At 39.8% G+C, this 19197-nt stretch overlaps 2 protein-coding genes across 7 annotated transcripts; both read right to left on the minus strand.

Annotated features, from left to right (window-relative positions):
- Nucleotides 1–299: 299 nt before the first annotated feature.
- Nucleotides 300–6211, minus strand: atxn7l3a (ataxin 7 like 3a). Of its 3 annotated transcripts, none has more exons than XM_013909093.1 (14): nt 5983–6211; nt 5402–5444; nt 5199–5305; nt 4977–5109; nt 4701–4872; nt 4510–4607; nt 4396–4418; nt 4253–4298; nt 4026–4063; nt 3865–3933; nt 3715–3758; nt 3024–3095; nt 1806–1936; nt 300–1729 (listed from the first exon to the last, which is right to left on the minus strand). In XM_013909093.1, exons 3-14 carry the CDS (start codon nt 5247–5249, stop codon nt 1521–1523), a joined length of 1086 nt encoding a protein of 361 aa, XP_013764547.1. In that variant the 5' UTR covers nt 5250–5305; nt 5402–5444; nt 5983–6211; the 3' UTR covers nt 300–1520. The 3 variants fall into 3 exon arrangements, with proteins under 3 accessions (XP_013764547.1, XP_013764548.1, XP_005726256.1); XM_013909094.1 differs by lacking the exon at nt 5983–6211 and adding an exon at nt 5849–5907; XM_005726199.1 differs by lacking the exon at nt 5402–5444 and having other exon boundaries at nt 5199–5298.
- Nucleotides 6212–8329: 2118 nt separating this feature from the next.
- ubtf (upstream binding transcription factor) lies at nt 8330–18867 on the minus strand. Of its 4 annotated transcripts, none has more exons than XM_013909059.1 (21): nt 17954–18867; nt 15483–15541; nt 14952–15124; nt 14774–14857; nt 14516–14671; nt 14354–14418; nt 14128–14254; nt 13938–14048; nt 13712–13845; nt 13459–13600; nt 13320–13361; nt 13128–13238; nt 12600–12755; nt 12333–12479; nt 12008–12118; nt 11835–11923; nt 11551–11740; nt 11422–11469; nt 11262–11315; nt 11030–11146; nt 8330–10933 (listed from the first exon to the last, which is right to left on the minus strand). In XM_013909059.1, exons 2-21 carry the CDS (start codon nt 15517–15519, stop codon nt 10811–10813), a joined length of 2217 nt encoding a protein of 738 aa, XP_013764513.1. In that variant the 5' UTR covers nt 15520–15541; nt 17954–18867; the 3' UTR covers nt 8330–10810. The 4 variants fall into 4 exon arrangements, with proteins under 4 accessions (XP_013764513.1, XP_013764514.1, XP_013764515.1 ...); XM_013909060.1 differs by lacking the exon at nt 17954–18867 and adding an exon at nt 17295–17944; XM_013909061.1 differs by lacking the exon at nt 17954–18867 and adding an exon at nt 17216–17286.
- Nucleotides 18868–19197: the final 330 nt, after the last annotated feature.

The following is a 19197-nucleotide window of genomic DNA, read 5'->3' on the forward strand; positions in this document are numbered from 1 at the left end:
CAGATTCCACTATAAAAACCTGCATTAAGTCTTTGGGTGAGCAATTTCCAATTTAGAAGAAAAACAAATTCTTCTCAAAGACCTGAAAAGTACAGGACTTTGGCATCTACAATATGTAATAAACCTCATAATTTACATCAGACACTGTTGGTTACAAGCTTACAAAATGCAACCTTATCGCTCATGGTCATTAACAACAAGCTGAACTGCTGGGCTGATCTACTTTTACAATGTAATCTACAAGCAAAGTGAGTGAAAGCACACAGGACAAGGCTTTCTAAGAAGGAAACAAATAAACGTTGAATTCATGATTTATGTCAAACATACATGTACTGTACATGTGCCCCAAAAGCCTACTGGCTCATCAAATATCAAAATTCTGCATTTACACACAAGTAATATGCACATCACCACAAAGGCAGTGACAAATACAAACTTAAATATACCGTTAATGTAAACGAGTTAAATATTCCAAATGACACACATACTTTCACAAGAGTCACATTCTAGGATGCATAGTTTTGTGAAAAGAATGATTACACACACATCAACCGCACGTACACTTACACACAGGCACGCACGCACACAAAATTGACAGTCACGCTAAATGCAAATCATCATACAGACACACAAACACACACACGCACGACTGTGCAATACAATGCTAGAATTAAAAAGCCACCGATGAGTACTCCAGTATATGTGTGTCAAGTGTTGAACGTGTCCTTACGACCGAGTCTGAACACAAAGTCCAAGAAGAGGGGCCGGTCACAGGCTCACCAATGACAGAGTATCTGAAGGTTTTAGAATTTAAGGCCTTTCAATTTAAGTAGAACTTAAAGAAGAAAAAAAACCTCAACTTTCACTACCAGCTTGTGGTCTGAAAAGTTTTTTTTCAGTTCCAGGACATTGCAGTGCTTTGTATGAATCCAGGTGGTCTTATGATTGATGTCTTTTGTAACTTCAAGGCCCTCCGTAAAATAAAATTTAGAGCACAGGAGATATCATTTACACACAAGTGGTTCATTTTTTTTTTCAAAGATTTATTTCTAAGCTTTTTTTGCCTTTATTGCAAAGGATCAGCTGCAAGAGCGAGGATGACATGCAACATGGGTAGCATGTTCTTTATTTCTATATCTGCATAAAATTATGTTTTGGTTCAAATAATCTACTTACACTACTTTACAATTTTCTTTAATTGGCTGCAAAGTTTTCTGCAGTGTTGTGTGGAAGCTCCTCATTGAAACAGCCACACAAAGCGTCAAATTCTGTTTTACACTGGAAGTGAGCCAATCCGTTATTGCAGACACTCTGACTGGACTCGGACCGCAATTCTTAAACTCTGTGTTCATAATTTAGGAAGGACAAATCTTTAAATGTAGATGCCTCAGTTATCAAGGCCAAATGATTACTAAGGAACTTCTAAGTCAAGTTTCATCCCATTCAGCTCAGACCTTTAAAGCTTGGTGTGAAAGAAGGGACTTAATAAGAGGAGGTGGGGGCTGGTCTGACAAATTGGCTTATGCTAAATCATCATAGATACTTGAAATAGGAGGTGCTGAGAGTTTGGGCCTCTTTTTTTTGGTCGATATACTGATATTACTCTGAGAGCTGCTGCCGCCGCCGCCTCCAGCCAGGCTTCCACTCCCACTTCCTCCTCCTCCACTGTTCAATGGAAGAGATGGCTTCTTCTTTTTCTTGGGCTTCCGAGAATCTGAATGGTTGGTGCCTGCAACAAGAACAGGAATGTATTTTACTGATAAAACCTACATGTCATAATTACTAAATGAGTGTCCCTTCCTCACTGGCTTTAGATGAAGCAGAATCAGTAGGTGAAATATCAGAGTCCTCCCACTGCAGGCGGCTCATTAAGGGTTGTGCATCTGGAATGTCAAAGCTGTCAGTCTCCACAGCATCTGCATCAGGCAGCGTTGGCCTGTGACATAAAAACAGACACAGTAACACAGTTTTAGACAAAGCCACACACAGATATACACACAAACAAAATGTCTATATATCTGTCATGTAATTGCACTTTTCAGTTTAAGTTTCTTTTCCATCTCTATGATACCAATAACAACACCACAACCAACAACACCACTATTACTTTTAATAATAACAACTCTACAACACAAATGAACATCTGCCCAACATTTTGCTTATAGTTGTTGGACAAATGTATCTTTGTGTGCTTATTAACACATGCCCTTCTTTCTGACCCACACTGGTTTTTTTCAACATGACTCCCTCTCACTGGATTTTTGATTTTAGGTGAATTCTTGGGGAAAAAAGAAAATGTCTCGAGAATCAAAAGAATCAAATTTCAAGCAAAAACAATAACATCAAAAACTGCTTATTATTGCCTCTATCAATAACAAGATAAATAGCTTCATTTTCTGAACCGTGTGCATAAAGACAAGGCCTGGAAAATTATACTCAACCATTTTCACCATTTCTGTCACTTTGTAGATGAAACATTTTATACATGAACTAAGATGATATTTCTCTTTAAGCGCAGTCTACTCATCTCAGCTGTTAAACCATACCTTCAGACTAAGATGTATGGAGTGGGTTTATTATTATTTTTAGTAAGGCCAATAGGCTGTGGTGTTTATGATAACAAATAGTTACAAGTGAGGGTGCTACAACCACAGATTTTGGTGTCATGTTCCGGTTCACAGGACCAGAAAAACTTCCTGTGGTAGTCTATCGATCTTTCCCAGTGTTTAAAACTCATGCAGCGTTCAGTTCTGTTAACAATGGCTTTACAAGTCATTTACAACAGTGCTTTTGCATAAAAGTCGTTCCTGGCAAGAAAGGCGTCCCTCTGCCAGAGTATTCACAACACTGACCAGCAGCATCGCTCTGTCACTGTCTCCAGCCAAGGCAACCATATCAGCAAACAGTGAACTGTTTGAGCAAACACCTGCACGATGAGGGTAACGACACCAACTCAAACATGACTTTTGTCAAGTGCACTCTAGTTAGTGGTTTTGGTGAGGAACGGGTCAGGGTACACTCACGCGGACGGCCCCAGGAGGAACAACCTGACGGCCCTCCTCTGTTCGTCCGTGTGTTGGGGACATCGCTGAGACCTGGTGGGACACAAGGTGGCGTTATACACCCCTGACTGATGGCCCGCCCATACCCACCACATAGTTTTACACATCTCCCTGCCTGCAAGCCAGCAGGGAAGGTGGGGCGGACTGATGGGACACAGTCAGAGACCAACTGATAATGGGCAGTTATGAGTTACAAACTATTAGAGGTTAGTCACTGATGGGTTCCTCATTATTATAAGTCTGTTGTTAAGACCTTTAAAGATTTGGCTCTTCACCTTGGAGAAAAAGGACAGGTCTAAAAGAGATCAATTATGAGTTGCCACTTGTGTTCCCTTGAGTTAGTTTGATCATACACAAGTTTCTTATTTAATTTTAAAAAAAAAAACACAACTTCCTTATATTTATGTATTTCATTTTCAGCTGTGACTTTCAGTTTCAGACAACAGTTCTAAGCAATTAAGATTTCAAGCTATGAGGATGCTGACCTCAGAATTTAGATTCAATTAGATGGTTAAACCAACATGAATCCAGGTGTTATGTTACCAGAAACTGTGCTGCAGGGAGCTACACAAAAGCAGCTGGCTGTTTTCTCAAAACAGAAAAGGTTTAATTACAAGTTAATCTTTGTGTCAGAGGCTTAGGCAGTAATTACCTGGTACACATCTTCTTTGTGTGCTCAGATATCACCCCACATTGCTGTAGAAACACACAATACTTTAATGATTCACACTTATATAATTAAATCAGTAGTTGGAACAATAAAAAAATGACATGCTTGGGCAGATTCATGAAAATTGCTCACCGTCGTTAGAAGGGATCTGACTTCATCGGGGCCCAAGGTTTCATAACTGATGCCAGTATTATAGTTGTACTGAATTTAAAAACAAAACAAACCTTTATGATTATAGAATTTACAATACTCTATAGCCTAGCAATCAATTTGATCACAGGAGGATTTGTCACCTTGTAAGATTCAGCACCGACGCCACTTCCAAGCTCACCTGGAATGCATACGCACAAACACACTGTTCATGTAACAGATTGAGACCGCTAAAAGCAAATCAAAATTGAACTATAAATTCCATCTGCATCTAAAAGAAAAATATTTGCATTTCACTTTGAATTGTTTCCTACAACTTTGAGCTATGAACTTGAAAAAACAAAACAACAAAAAACCCAGATAGACTCACCGTTTTTATGTTTCAGGGATTTGGATCTTCTTGGGGAATTTTGACTCTGCACAAACAAAAATGTTTAGATTAAAATAACCTTATGATACACATGAAAAATGTATTTATACTAACAATGTGTAATTAAAAAAAAAAAAACATACCTTATCTGACTTTCTCTTCTTGGCTGTAAAAAGGAAATAAGAAAGGTTTATTTTAAGTAACTGCCTGGAGATTTCTTTCATCTCTCAGTACAATGCAATCACTCAAGTGCTCACTTTTTTTTTCAGCCCCATACGACCAGTCATTATCATTAAGGTCATCATTGTCTTCCTGATCACTCTCTGATTTGCTCATATTATTACTGCTGGCTAGCCTGTTAAAAGAAGATCAAATAATTAAATTAGAATTTCATGTATAACTTTGGATCACTGCAGGAATTTCTGCTTTATGACCTTCACTGACCGACCTGCGGTTGGCGATGCGGCTGCTGTTGCGTCCCATGCCAAGGCATTTCTCCAAATGTGGAGCAAAGCGAGAAGCTGCTATTAATCTTTTACAGTTGGGACACTCACACTCTTTGTTCTTCCACTGATTGTACACCTGCCCAAATATGTCCACTCCTGGTTGATCCACAATTTCTGGAGGGAAAAAACAAACAAACAAACAAACAAACAAAAAAAAAAAACAGTAAGCAAACACATTGAAGACAGACAGAATAGAAACCAGATCCAATGGCACCAACCAAACTCCTTCATGCTCTCTTGGTCCGTTTCATCCAGGAAGAAATAGCCCTGTTTAACAGCTCGATGCACCTCAAAACACAGGCCCAAACAGGCATCTTCCACCAGCTCAGAGTAGATGTCATGGGCCAGGGCCTACAACAACAAAAACATAGTGTAACACCAAAGACAAACCCAATGTTAGGTAAATGCATGGGTACCTGTATGCACAGGTAATACCTCACCTCCAGCCTGGTGTTGTCTGGGCCTGAGAGGGGCATATCCTCCATTTTCATTTGAAAATCTCTATTGGAAGTCTTGACAGCAAGGTAATAAGATTGATATCTGAGGACTTAAAAGAGATAGGATAGAAGTGAAATCACAGCATGCTTGAAAGGCAACAGATGTATGGCACACAGATTCAAGATACCAGTCGCAAATAACATACTTTAAAAATATGTATTAGCACTTGTTCCAGGTCTATCTTCATCCTGTTGAAAAGAAGAAATAATCGCTGGTCATGTCCAAGATCACCACAGAAGTTTCATGTAAACATATGATAATTAGCGGTACAATCTGACCACTGTAACCCCAAGCCTGAACTGAACATATCAGCACATATCAGCTACAGCAACATCCTGATTTTCACATTACTGGACATCACACACACAGAGAGAAATGTGGTTTTAACTATGTACTCTAACCAGCTTTAACATTACATGTGGTTGATTGAGATAAACAAGATACCTATGTATCCAACACGAAAGCTCAAAAATAGCTACATTTTACAAAAACACATTCATTTAAACTACCTCACGAACGACTAGCTAACGTTAGTAGAACCTAAACGCAGGTAGTGACAGTTCCTTAGCAAATTAACTCCGGCTAATATCACCTTTCATGGTTTATATCTGCTGGCCCCACTGCTCTACTAATATGAGCTGAAGGAAAGGCCTTTGTGGCATTCAAATACTAAGAAACAGTGTAGCGACGTTAGGTGTGTTTTAATTTCAAACTGTTTCCTCTTACCCTGTCATGCCGAAAACTCAGCCTGAACCGGGCAGTTTCTCTGAAGGAGGCAACATGACCGAGTCCATCCAAATAAAACGCGTTAGCAGGAGGCCCGGTCTTCAGCTACAGCCATTCTAATAACACGGACAAAACAAAAAGCTCGATAAAAGTGTTTGCTGTCGCAGGTGTCGGTTAGCAAAACTGACGGTACGAGCGAGGAGGCCGACAAAGCATATAAACCAGCTAACTTCCGGTTGTAGCAATAAAAATAAAAGCTTAACCTGCAAACGTGAAGCGAGTTGCTGGAACTCGACAAAAACAAAAAAGAAAAAAAAAAATCAAGAATACAGTCCATGTTGAAATCGTTAAAAAGGATAGAGATTAAGCTAATTTAATCATTCAAATGCTTATAAAATATATAAAATAATGTAATGTAAGGTAATGTAATGTAAAGTAAAGTAATGTTGCTAAATTCAAAAATACCAATACACATCATGACTCATTTAATTTTTCTGTCACTATTTGCTATATTAATGTGCATTTTTATATTAACAAGCAAGATGAGGAAATGTATCTTAATTTTTTTAAAAATCTAATCTTTTAATTTCTAACTGAAAGAAGAACAACATTTTAAAAACAATTGTTAACATTTTTGTTTAGCCACATATCTTTAACAGCTAGCTACTTGCCAGAATTTTCATATTTATTTTATGAGCTGTCGAGCTCATTTAACATCACAGGGCACGAACAGCCAATTTGAACTAGAAATTGACAAAAAATTGTGAAGAAAAACTTTATTGTTCATATATTATTTAATTATTTTGTCTTAAGGGACAGCTTTATAAGTGGGGAAAACGGTAAAAGCTATGAAAATACAATGTACAGTCTGAAATTTATGCCCTCTATCACATATTCCAAAGCAGTCCAGTGGGCCAGACTGTAATTTTCGTAGGGCCGATTCTGGCCCCTGGGCCAGCAGCAGACAAAATTAGCGCCACCTAGACCAGCTACACTTAAACGCCTTAAACGGATCTAAGAAAACAAACAAAAAATCTAAGGTCCTAATAAATTACATAAAATTATGTTGAAAACTGTGTTTAAAAATTTAGTACAGAAGAAACTTAGTGACCTTCTGGTTATATGGCACCCTGCATAAAAGAAAAATACAAAAAACACAAAACAAACCAAAACAGAAAAAACTGTGGGGAGATTAGTGAGGTATTGAAGAGCGCGTTTATACTTTTACTTTGAAGGTACAGTTCGGGTGTTTCCGCTTTCACGGCGAGGTTTCTTTCAGCTCAGACATCCATAAATGAACGCTAGATTTTCGCTCTTTATCTACAATCTGTTTGTAGAGCCTGGGCGGGCTGAATGAGGTCATCACTTTAACTTTGTTAAATGACAGAAAGTATGTGGACACCTTAACATTACACCAGCATAGGATTATTGGACTCTAGCTCCAGCTACTTTTAAAACCCACAAGATTTTGGATTTTCTCCATCCCAGCTATGCTAGGTGAAGAGTTGGCCCTCCAGTTTATCTTTTATGTGTTGGATTTGGTTAAAGTCAGGGATTCACTAGAGGCCATTTTTCCATTTTGTGGAACTTGATATACACCACCAGAGCAACATCTGACATGAGTTCCTTGTGGAGGATCCTGCTTTACAACATCACATCAAGGTTTGAGTATTGCTTCAGTTTAATCATGTGTAGCAGAACTACATTTGGGAATCACTGGACACCCCATGATATGAAATTATCACAATACGTCACTCTACATCCAATATTTTTTGCCATTTTTCACCTTTTTACAAGTCAGATTGTAACTGTTTGCAGAAATGTTGCCACCTGTCAGATGACCTGTGCAATGTTTGTAAGTGTGCAACACTCTGACATCTGAACAAATTGCAATCAGTTGCAGAATATGAAAAAAATTCAATACAATCAAAAGGCAGCCACACTTTTTTCTTGTAGATGTCCTATTTTACTTATGCGACTGAGCCATTAGCTTTCCTTGAAGTAGGAGGTAGCTTTGTCAAGTCTAAGCGTCCGCTCTTGGATGTTTTTTCGGTTGAGTCGATTTCATGCAAGAGAGATAAGCCCTCTTGTCTGCAGTTTCCAGAATGTTGATATACTGGCATGCAAAATATCATGATGCTATGCTGTATCCATTCCTCCTAATCAAAACTGCTACAGGTAAAAATTTTTAGTGCAACAAAAACTTTTCTTCAGCATTTTTTGCTTCATGTGATCCATGCCCTGGATCCTGTTTGGTTAAAATGTATTCAGGACCATATATAACAATTCTTAAAACTGTAACCAAGTAGTGATTTGTGTGCTGTCAACATATTAAATAAATCCACACTTTTAACTGTTAAAGGTCATTTATTTGCCCAAATACTTGAACTACAAGGACATAAGAACACCCTCAGCTATATAAAACATCAAATTCTGTCAATTTGTCAGCAGTACAAACTTGTAAAGCTTTGCTGTTTTAGATATCTCTATAAACCAACATAAGGGAGAGAAGAAACAACTAAAACAGGCGAATTTAACCAAAAATTCTCCCCCGTGAGTGAAAGACTCACTGGCCTTTGAAACCACAGATGAGGGCTTGCCAAAATAAAAGTACTAACAAAACAATAAGCACTCGATACAAAAACAGTATTTACAGAAAATTACAGTTGCTTTTTTTTTTTTTGTCTTTTTTAACCCCAAGTCCACTGGCAACTCAGTTTCCTAATTCCCTTTTACAAACTTTCATCATTCAAAAAGGAAATGCTTTGCTTTTCCCTCCCCCAGTTATTTAAATAGTCCACGCTGGTTTTATTTCAGTCTGTGATGAGATTCAAAATGGTCAAAATAAACCCATTATTAACAGATTATTAATAGTTGCCATGTACTTAATCTGTCTGGAGACCCAAAAACACAGTCACATAAGCCCATTTTTAGGTTTTCAATGACATGACCGCAAAGACCTTTGGAGAAAAAAAAAAAAAAATAAAAGATTTAACAATATCTACATTCATGGTGTTGGTATGATGTCCCCGCACAGGCACATACATGCACACTGCTGTCACGTCATGGTATGCAACTAAACGGCAAAAACAACACACATTAAAGCAAAGAAACACGCAAACGCCCTCATATATACAAAGTTCTGTGCATGCATGCACACAAACTCACACAGAGGGACAGATTTACAATAAGTGCACGCTTTTTTTTGGGATAAGCATCAGAACAGAACCCATGTGGATTACAGTCAATACTATTAAAACTCGGAAATAAAAATGGACGAGTCCATTCAGCTCAACACCCACGACGAGTCCAGATAGATCAAAACACAACTGCTCACAATTAAAAACAAACCTGGTAGCAAATCGCAATTGAACTGTAAATGAAATAGAAAGCAACAGTTCTGAAGAAAAAGAAAAGCATATTTAACGTTGCTTTTAAAAACAGAGTCAGACTGAGCTTTAAATATGGACAAGTGTTGCAATTAATAATTACAACCTGCTCAATGAACTGAGTAAGAACTGTTAAGACTGATCGACAACAACACGTCAGTTTGGATAAATGAGATCTTTCAGTGACAGACACATGGCAATGTGCAATGTCCTGGAAAGTATTCAACCCCCATTGGACCTTTATGTTTTATACTGGAACCATAACGGCTAATCCGGCTTTATAACTCTTTTACGGCCAAGTTAAAACAATCCCTATAAACCAATCTAAATTAAGTCCCAATATAAAACTAAACTGTTTACACAGTTTGACACTACGTTCCAAATCTGGAAGCCCAAACAGCTAGGTAGACATGAAAAGCACCAGCATGCAATCGCAGTCTTGTGTTTTAGATTCGTGTTTAATCTAGACAGAATCTAGCTGAGGGAATATTCCATCACGCCAAGGCTTAGATGAAGTCGATGTCAGTTCTGTGTTGAAAAGCTTTACAACACACCCCAAAAGATGCAGTCTGTTAACTTCCAATAAATGTTGCTATGCCTCCTTACATCCCGATGTGTGTGAAAAGGTCCAATTGAATCTTTGTTGAAAAGCAATAAAACATGAAAAATCCAAGGATTGAATACTTTATAGGCAGTGTAAATTTCAAATGAAAAAACATGGGTATGTAACACTCTCAAATTTTCCAGCGACAAAAAAAAAAAGACATTCATAATGGCTTGATTTTTTTTTTTGTTTTTCCTGAAAAAAATACCACCTCCTTAAGAACCAAATCATAAAATCTACATCGTAAGTCGAGGACAACACAACAATGTTGTGAAAAAAAAAAAAAAAAGATTAAACGAAAATCTTTTGTAGAGTGCAATTTTCCAGTACCCCGCATACCCTCCCCCCTGCCCACCTTCAGGTGATCCACCGTACTGTGTTCTTTGGCTCAGCCTGTTCACAACTCAAGCCACCTGTCCTTAACTAATCATCGGAATAACAAAAATAAAAGACTGAACGGGTAATCAATTACCCAACACATTAAAACTCTAACCTTAAACCACTGAAGCTGCAAGTCAAGATTGAAACAAGTGCAGAAATGTTCATGACATCACCAAACCAGTGGGATGCTGTTTTTGGCATACTGTCAGTGGCCCGTGCTGTGAGATGACTACTATGCTGGGGATGGAATTGAACTGATTTCCAGATAGGGGCAGGGTCTCTCCTTCTGTACAGATCGCCAGTACAGCAACATAAAGTGGGTGAGTGTGAAATGGATGAGGCAATGCAGAGGCTCCCTCTGGTGGTGGGAGGAGAGCAGGGTTGGCACAGTGGCAGAGCTCCCTGGACTCTTGGCTCAGCTCAGCGCTGCTCAGTTTGTCAGTGATGGCGCGTTTCAGTCTGAATCAGAGTCTGACGACCCCTGTGAGTTCGACTCACTGCTGCTGTCCTCCGACTTGTTCTCCTTGTCATCTGCTTCGTCGTCCTCTTCGTCGTCTTCATCGTCGTCGTCCTCCTTCTTTAAACAAAAAGAAATATATACACGCATTTTCAGCAAAAACTCAAAACCACTGGTTGCAACTATCTCATGTATCTGAGCAGAGAAAACACTCACGTCATCATCATCCTCATCGTCCTCACTGGAAGAGTCGCCTTCACTGGAAGCTTTCTCCTGCTCATCGTCGTCGTCATCCTCCTCATCGTCGTCATCATCCTCGTCCTCCTCCGTATCCTGCAACAAGTGATCCCCCCCTTTCAGATAATGCTAATAACATGACTATAAAAAATTAAAGTTTCTGCTCAACTCAGCTCCAAGACAGCAAACAAAGAAATAAGTCTGTACTCACAGATTTCTTGGCCTTTGCCTTGGGGCCTCCTGGTTTTGCTGTAGTTCTTCTTTTCTGAATGATTTGCGAAATAATAGATCATTAAAATATATCAAAAACAGATATTGCAATTTCAGCCGTTTGTAAATGCTAGCTGTTACAAATCAAAAACATTCCTTACTTGTGAATTATATTCTTTGTAAGTGTTTCTCTCTTGCGAAGACAAACTCTGTGGAAAGACGGAAATAGATTTTTCCAAATGTCTCAAAAACATCTTGCCTCCCCCCCCAATCCATTAAATTCTTCTTACAGCGAGCCACTGTTCCAGTTGGACTTTGTACTGCCTTTGCTTCTCCTCAGCAATCTTCTTGTAGCGGTCCTTGTCCTTCAGTGGTAACCTCTGCCAGCGGCTGCCAATCTCAGCCATCCGCTCTTTCATTGGGAGATGATTCAGCTCTCCATTGGACAGCATCTCCTGAGAGAACTTCTGATATCCATTTCTAGAGTCAAAGTAAAAGGAGAAAAAAAAAAAAAGTCAGGCCTTCGAATCGGCTACATCAGGCAGCACAGATGAGCTGAATGTCGCAAACTTACGATGGCGGTTTCTTGGGTTCACCCTCAAATTTCATCTTCTTCCCTGAGGCAATGGCAGCAGCAGGCGAGCGCATCTCACTTACTTCTCTCTGTTGAGGACAGGTAAATCAACATTTAGCTCTCACTGGTTTCATATAGAGAAACAGGAGATTTTATTGAGACTGTGTCCTAACCTCATATCTTTTCTGGTCTTCTGCTGCCTTTTTGATCCACATAATCTTCTCTTTTTTCTCCATGGTGCTCCAGGTTCCTTCCATTGCTTTCTGTGCCTTTGGCCGGTCGTTCTGCAAACCACATACAGGCATTAAATCCATTCCCGGGTATGTTATCTGTGTTTCCAGCACTCTGTCATCAACAGCATTACACAGCTGTAGCTCATTGTTAACATCAGCATGATTATTAAGTAAATTTCTATTCACAAAAACATCCAAATATTTTAACGATTTGCTATTATACTGAATAATGTGGGCTAAAATACAACAGCTAGTTTGTGGATACCTTAAATCTGGCCAGGTAGTCGCCTATAACACTCTGCTGCCAGATGTCTTGTGCATTTTTGGGCGGATCTGGGAGTCGACTGCGGTCCTCTTTTTCCTTCTTCTCCGATTCTGCCTTCAACACTGATTCTAAGCGCTTAAACTTCTCCTAAATCATTAGAGAAATCCAGCACATCACAAAATAATTGAAAAATCCCACTTTCAGAATAACCTTTGACCTTGAAAGTCTACCGATGCGGCATTTCTGTTCCATAAACTAACACCTTACCTTCTTCTTATCTGGTAGCTCGTTCCACATGCGAGCAAGAAGTCTTGTGATCTCACTGTCAGCGAGGTCTGGCCGCTCCTGCTGCAGCTTGGGACGTTTCTCCTCAGCAAATATGAACATGGCTGAAATGGGTCTTTTGGGTTTTTCTGGATTTGCCTGCACGTTCCACGTGAGAATATCAGAATAATACATGAAAGCATCTATGTAAATACAAATCTAACTGTAAAGCACACCTGAATTTAAAATTCTTATTAAAATGTTATTGCATTACGCTGCAGTTTTCTCTTTCTGTACCTCTGAAAAACAGACCGATTGGCTCTCAACAGTTTCGCACAAATATATTTTCCTTGCCTTTATACCTTTGCGTGTTAGGTGAACATGTAAACAGCTACACTATATATCAGAAAATAACACGGAACAAAATCTGACTCGAGGACATATTGCATTGCTACACTGACAAGTTGTGTTTTTCTTAAATGACTGCATCATTATCAAAAACATAAAAAGTTGCTGTATTCTGGGACATACGTTTGCTTTAGAGTTTTTCTTTTTAGATGCGGGACTATTGGCTCCAGTGCTTTTCTTAAAACCAGTCTTCGCCTCACCCAAGACCCGCTGCTGCTCCTCCTCTGATATACTCTACAGATGCACAGCAAATAAACCACACATAAGAAACACTTCCAGTAAAAACAAAACATGTAAACAATGTTTGAGACTTACACTGAGAAATCTGTTCATCTCAATTTCATACTCTTTTTTCCTCTGAAAGAAAAAAAAGACAAAAAAAAAGTGACAATTTAGATAAACTTGCTTTACTTATTGACTTTTTCCTCTCAGTTATTCATGATTCTCAAGTCACCTGTTCGCAGCGTTTTTGGTAGGCGTCCTTTTCACCCTGCTTTAGCAGCTTCCACCGCTGACTACACATCACCATACGCTCTGTGCTGGGAACGTCCTTCATGCTCGACATTAGCTCCGCACAGAACATCGAGTAACCGTTTCTGAAAGCATTCAAACACCACATGTCAAAACCAAATATCTCGCAAGGGCAGTGACCTACAAAAATCCCCTCCCTCAGATGTGTCAGGAGAGTATTTGTAGCCGTGACTCACGGAGGTGGTTTGTCAGGACGTCCGTCAGATTTGTCCTTCAGGTGCCTCTCTGCCTTGGTCAGGGTGGACTTTACGATGTCTTCCTGAGTCATATTTAACTCCGGATGCTGTTGGATGTATTCACGCATCGTCTCCTGGAAGATCGCAAAAAAATCCTCAGTTAAAAATTATTTTCTTTTGTCATCTTTTGTCATCTAAGGCAACCACACACTGATTCTTGTCTCACCTCATACTGCTTCTGCTGTTCCAGCGACTTGGTGATCCATTTGAGCCTCTTTTTGTCAGAAAGCTGCGTCCACTGTTTGCCAAGACTATCTTTAATGTCTTTGGTGGTCGCCTGGGTGAGACACAGAAAAAGTTAAAATCTCTGAAAGCGGCTAAAAGTTGCATTCTGTTTGTTGCGCAGCTAAACTCACATCAGGGTGCAGCTTGAGGAAGGCCTTCTTTTCGTGGTTGTACCACAACTGTTGGGGCGTCTTGGGCTTTTCTGGTACATTTGAGCCTTTTTTGGCCATGCTCTCCACCAGGTCTGGATGCTCTTCCCTGTTTAGGCATCATAAAAAACGTATTAAACAGGTATTATGCATTTTAGGCTTATGTGTTATGACTAGTTTAAAAAAATCAAGTAGTAAATCATCTCACCTGAACTTCATCATACTTTGAACAAATGTTTCCTTATCTCGTAAGAAGTCGTCAACATATTTTTTCTGTAGTTATGAAAAGAAACATTATTTTTCCAAGGATATTTTTTAGGAAAAAAACAAAAAAACATGATGGTCAAAACAGTGTTTGTCTTTGACTGACCTTCTTTTTATCAGGCAGCTCCCGATACTTCTTAGATAGGATTTTAGTGAGGTCCAGGTTGCTCATCTCAGGGTGCAGCTTTGCATACTTGGCCCTCTTCTCCATAAAGAAACGGAAGTATGGAGTCAAAGGCTTCTTGGGGAAATCTGGGTGTTTCTGCATTTGTGGGAGGGAAAGGGGACGGAATTACTTAAGCCTTGAACTCCACTAACACAACTGGTAGGCCATAAAATCATGTGAATGTTGACTTGAATTCACCTTTATTTTCTTGCCCTTGTATGGGTTCTTTATGTAGTCTTGAGCATCAAATATCAATTCTGTCAGGGTCCTGAATTTACGAATCTGTGTTTGGCAGAAAAACAAAACGGAGAAACTCAGAAGACTTGACTTAACAGAACAATCTGACTTGGAGAAAAATCGATACAAATCAACTCACCTCTTTCGACACCACCTGCCATTTCTGCTTGCACATCTCAGCTGTGTAGGAATTGAAAGCAACTTTCTGCCAGTCCAGGTGGGACTCTGATGTTTTGTATTTAGTCAGGTCTTTCTGTGGAAGAGCCACTTTCATGGCCTCCAGCAGTCTTAAAAGGTCATCCTGCGCCCATACTGTGAAAATGTTAAAAGAGAGAGAGAAGAAAGACATAAAAATCACAAAGGAAAAAAACAGATCTGCCCAAAATGTCTTTCAAATTATACATCCTTTAGTGTATTCTGACAAGAAAAAAAAATAAAATTACTATTCTATTCTTACTATTGGCTTTAAGTTGGTAAACCATATATTCTAATCTAATCTAATCGGAATCAAACATTCAGTTTTAATTGCTGTAATTCTTAGAAGAACTAGTACATTAATCAAGTTTAATACTAAGGTCTTAATATACAAGGTTATGTAAAGTGCTGCCTTGCCATGATTAATCTACATATCAACTCTGTTCAGAAAAACTTGATTTAGCAAAAAACCCACCTTGGTCTTGTGTCGTTGCCTCCATTTCTCCATTCATTTGCGGATATTCTGTCTTGGATCTGCGAAAAAAAAAATCCCATAAGATTATTTAAAAGCATATCTTTTATATATCGACTTCAATCAAGAACCAATCAGCAGTTTATAATATACATATTCGTGTATATTACCTTTAACCAGTTCGTGATCTTTAAAAATAGTAATTAATGCTATTTTGTCTTATTTGTATAAACGGGCTTAATTACCAATTAATGTGGCTAATTCTTCATATAAAAGTAATAATGACGAGTCAAAGTCGTTAAATTTAAATTTGGCTCGACATAATGGTTTATGTTCATTACACCGCCCCTTAAACGTTTACGCTACATGGTGAGACATAGGCTATTGCTTGTGACGGCTTCAAATCTCAAATAACACTGCGGAGGGCTTCAACTAGCACATCTAGCTACGACAACAGGAGTCTCCGTCGAGCAAATTTTGCCAACCGGAATTTGGCGTATTAGTACTGTCCTTATTCCACAACAAAAGTATCGTGGACACACAGGAGCGACCATTTTCTCGCCTGGTCCGCTCAGTAATGGAGGATTTTCTGTCGGAGCTGAGGTTGGGGAGGATCCACGGAAGGAGGAAGCGAATGGACGTGGACGGACGGGCAGCTGTAGGCGACCAGCTGACCACGGACGAGGGATCTGCTTTCGGTCTCCGAGAAAGGGGAATGGTAGCTTGGAAGCACTGCAGCCAAATGCGCCACTCGACAGAGGCGCCTCATCACCGTTGGGCGCTGATCTAGCTCCGCCACGCAAAACCTATAATATTCTCCTCGTAGTGTTAACTGAGACCGGAGCGATGAAATCGAAAATAACATTCGTTTACAGTAAAGAAATGTGTTTTAAGGCTATCTGCAGGCCGTTTTTATTCAAGTTATAGGCGTTTCAGAGTGGGATTTGCTAGCAAAATCCAGAGCATTCTTCAGCGAGGCGTAACCGAGCTGTGTTCCAATGATGGCGGCTGCTCGTTGTTCATCTTGTCCTTGATGGCCCCAGCTCAATGTGGTGTCAACCGTGTGACCTAGCTACATTTAAACGATCGATTTCACCATTTATGTAACTAAATAACCTCCACGTTGTATATAAGAAACCCTTGAAACATAAAATCTACCTTAAATTTAATTATTATGACAATATGCGTGATATAAATTTGAGTGTTGAGGCATTACACGAGCAAGGACGATTTGACACACCGAATGCGGCTAAAATTGGGACATTTTCTTTTAAATATTATTAGCTATGCCTTTTTAAAGGTTATTTAATACAAGGCTTTAGGCTTTTTGGCATCTAAGAACAATTTCGTGTCCTGCAGAGTAGACCTGGACCACATTGACATTAGCTGCTGTTTACAACCAATCATCTAAATCACGTAACGGTTTTTATTTAGCTGCCTTTAATAAAAAGCAACTAATTTAAATGGTGGACAGCGTAGATGGATTAGTAACAAATTGTAGAAATGCCCGTAAATATCGTGGTGGCTGGAAAGTCTTGCGGAGGCGCAGGAAGAAAGAAGAAAACGGAAAATGTTTTTTAACGGGCAAATGTTATCGCGTCAAACTGATTTTATTTTATTTTTTAAACCACGATTCAGTTTTAACCGTAGCTGCTTACAGTTCCGGTTGCAGTATTGTAGCATTAAACGGCATCTAAAATGGTTAGCTAAAGCTCCGAGGAAACATGTTAACAAACCGCGGCTGAGTAGCTTCTCTGGCGCGACAAACAGCTCCAGGTCCGCCATGCTTCAGCTCTGCTCTACAAGGAAACCTACCGTGACAAGGTCCAATGGCGCACTGCAAACACAGAGAAACGGAGCTTAAAACTAAAGCCAGGGCGTCGCAGACTCCCTTCCCTCGATCCAAAAGCGTTTAAGCGAGGGCAAGAAGGCGGGTTCTCCGAGCTCGGTCGTCGGAGGTTCTGGGCTAGCCAGTGAGAGAGAGGGGGAGAGAGAGGGCGAGTCTCTGCACGGTGAGATATTAAACTGAGATCCCTGATGGCTAACCGAGAGAGGCGGCTGGCTGTTCCGCCAACAGCCGCATGGAGGTCTCGGCGCGGAAACCACCGTTTATTCTCCTACGCAAATACTCCCTGTATAGCAGGAGCAGGCGAGTTTCGATGAAGGGGTTAGCTCAAAATAGTCCTTTTTCGTGTTATTTTGAAAAGAAATTTATCACGTTTACCCCGGGGTCTTACGTCCAGTTCCTTCCCCGCTGTTTGGGACAAGAAATTCGGGTATGGCCGCCGTCGTCTGTACCCTACAACCGTCGGTTTATTTCGCTACTACAAAGAAGCTGCCGACCGAGGCGCTTTACGAGAAAACAAAAACATGCATTAAATGTATATTTATCGCGTTTTGGTGGCTTTTTCGCGGTTTGTTTATCACATACGCGCATTGTATATTGAAACCGATCGGCTGTTGTGTTGGCTTACCTGTCTCTCAGCGTGAGTCTCGGTGTCGCTGTAGAGGAAGAAGGGGAGGGTTGAACGATAGCCAGCACTGCGCCGTCGGTCCTGGGCTCCAGTCCCCGCAGAGATGGTCCTTCCCCCCCGCCTCCATCTCACTCGCCGTCTCCCTCCACTCAGCGCGCAGCAGCTCTTCTCTCTCCATCCAACCATTTCGCTACGCCGAGACCTCCACATTTTTTCCGATCTCTCAGTTTGAATACAACCGAGGGCGATTATTTTTACTCCCGCAGGCCGACCCCGTCACATCTGCAGCGAAGTTTGAACCCACCGAATACTTTATCGGGTCACCGAGAGTGCAATGAAAGCCAACGTTTTACAGGTGATTGTAAAATTCATGCAACTCAATCAAATCACGTTTTTCCCTCAGATTTTTTTATATCAACTTAAAACCGAAACTTCACAAATTTTACTTAGAAACGCCAGATTTCCACTTAAAATATAAATATTAAAGTGGTCTTAATAAAGCAGAAACCGCGCTGTTTCTCGCTGCTCCTAACCTCTTTTTTGTATATTGTAAGCGGCTGTTTGACAGCTTCATTTTGGTACAGCATGTTTTGCTTTTCAACTCCACCTTGTGTGTTTGTGGGCGGAACCCCCGGCCATCCAATCCAGGCAGTCCGATTCAGGGAAAACAAATGACTTTCAGGCCCTCGGCCTTGTTAAACCGTGTTGCGTTCCCATGGTGTAGGAAAAACGGGTATCTTTGCATGTTCAGACAAATGAAGACATGCTTGAATGAATAAGTCACATAGAGCTGATCTTAACTTTACGAAATGTCACATTTACCTATAGAAAACAAACAAAACTCATTGTAAAGAGGCAGGGGACTTAGCAGTGTGTAATGAATGTTTTTAAAATGTAAGACTCAGAACCAAGGGCGTAGATTTGGTTTTGGCATTGGTGGGGACGGATGATTCAACCACTGAACCCTGCCCTGTTTCTTTTTTTCCTTTTTGTCTTTGCTTCTTGATTTAAAAAAAGGAGAAATATACTTGCCTACATATGCTATTCTGCATGCTTTTAAACCATTTAAAATTACAGTTCATAGTTTTATATGTGAATTATATAATGTTAAATTACTATTAAACAAATGACTAAGTATTTTAGGCTTTAGTTTACTTCAGCCATATTCCATATAAATCAGGTATCATACAAACATAAAAATAGCTTCAAATACAGTCATGACAATAAAAGAATATGACTTTAAG

This window comes from Pundamilia nyererei, unplaced genomic scaffold (assembly GCF_000239375.1).
Source record: "Pundamilia nyererei isolate P.nyererei 1_Seehausen unplaced genomic scaffold, PunNye1.0 scaffold00018, whole genome shotgun sequence".
NCBI classification, from domain to species: Eukaryota; Metazoa; Chordata; class Actinopteri; order Cichliformes; family Cichlidae; genus Pundamilia; species Pundamilia nyererei.

Bases quoted from the DNA above. Each gene is read 5' to 3' on its own strand.
- atxn7l3a (XM_005726199.1), bottom strand. The intron at 4,419-4,509 runs GTGAGCACTTGA...TCCTTTTTACAG, and splicing joins GTATGGGGCTGAAAAAAAAA to CCAAGAAGAGAAAGTCAGAT. The intron at 1,937-3,023 runs GTGAGTGTACCC...TTTATGTCACAG, and splicing joins TTCCTCCTGGGGCCGTCCGC to GCCAACGCTGCCTGATGCAG.
- ubtf (XM_013909059.1), bottom strand. From the start codon at position 15,519: ATGAATGGAGAAATGGAGGCAACGACACAAGACCAAG. The intron at 12,756-13,127 runs GTATGTCCCAGA...TGGAACGTGCAG, and splicing joins AGAAAAACTCTAAAGCAAAC to GCAAATCCAGAAAAACCCAA. The intron at 10,934-11,029 runs GTGAGTGTTTTC...TTTTGTTTAAAG, and splicing joins ACGATGAGGATGATGATGAC to AAGGAGGACGACGACGATGA.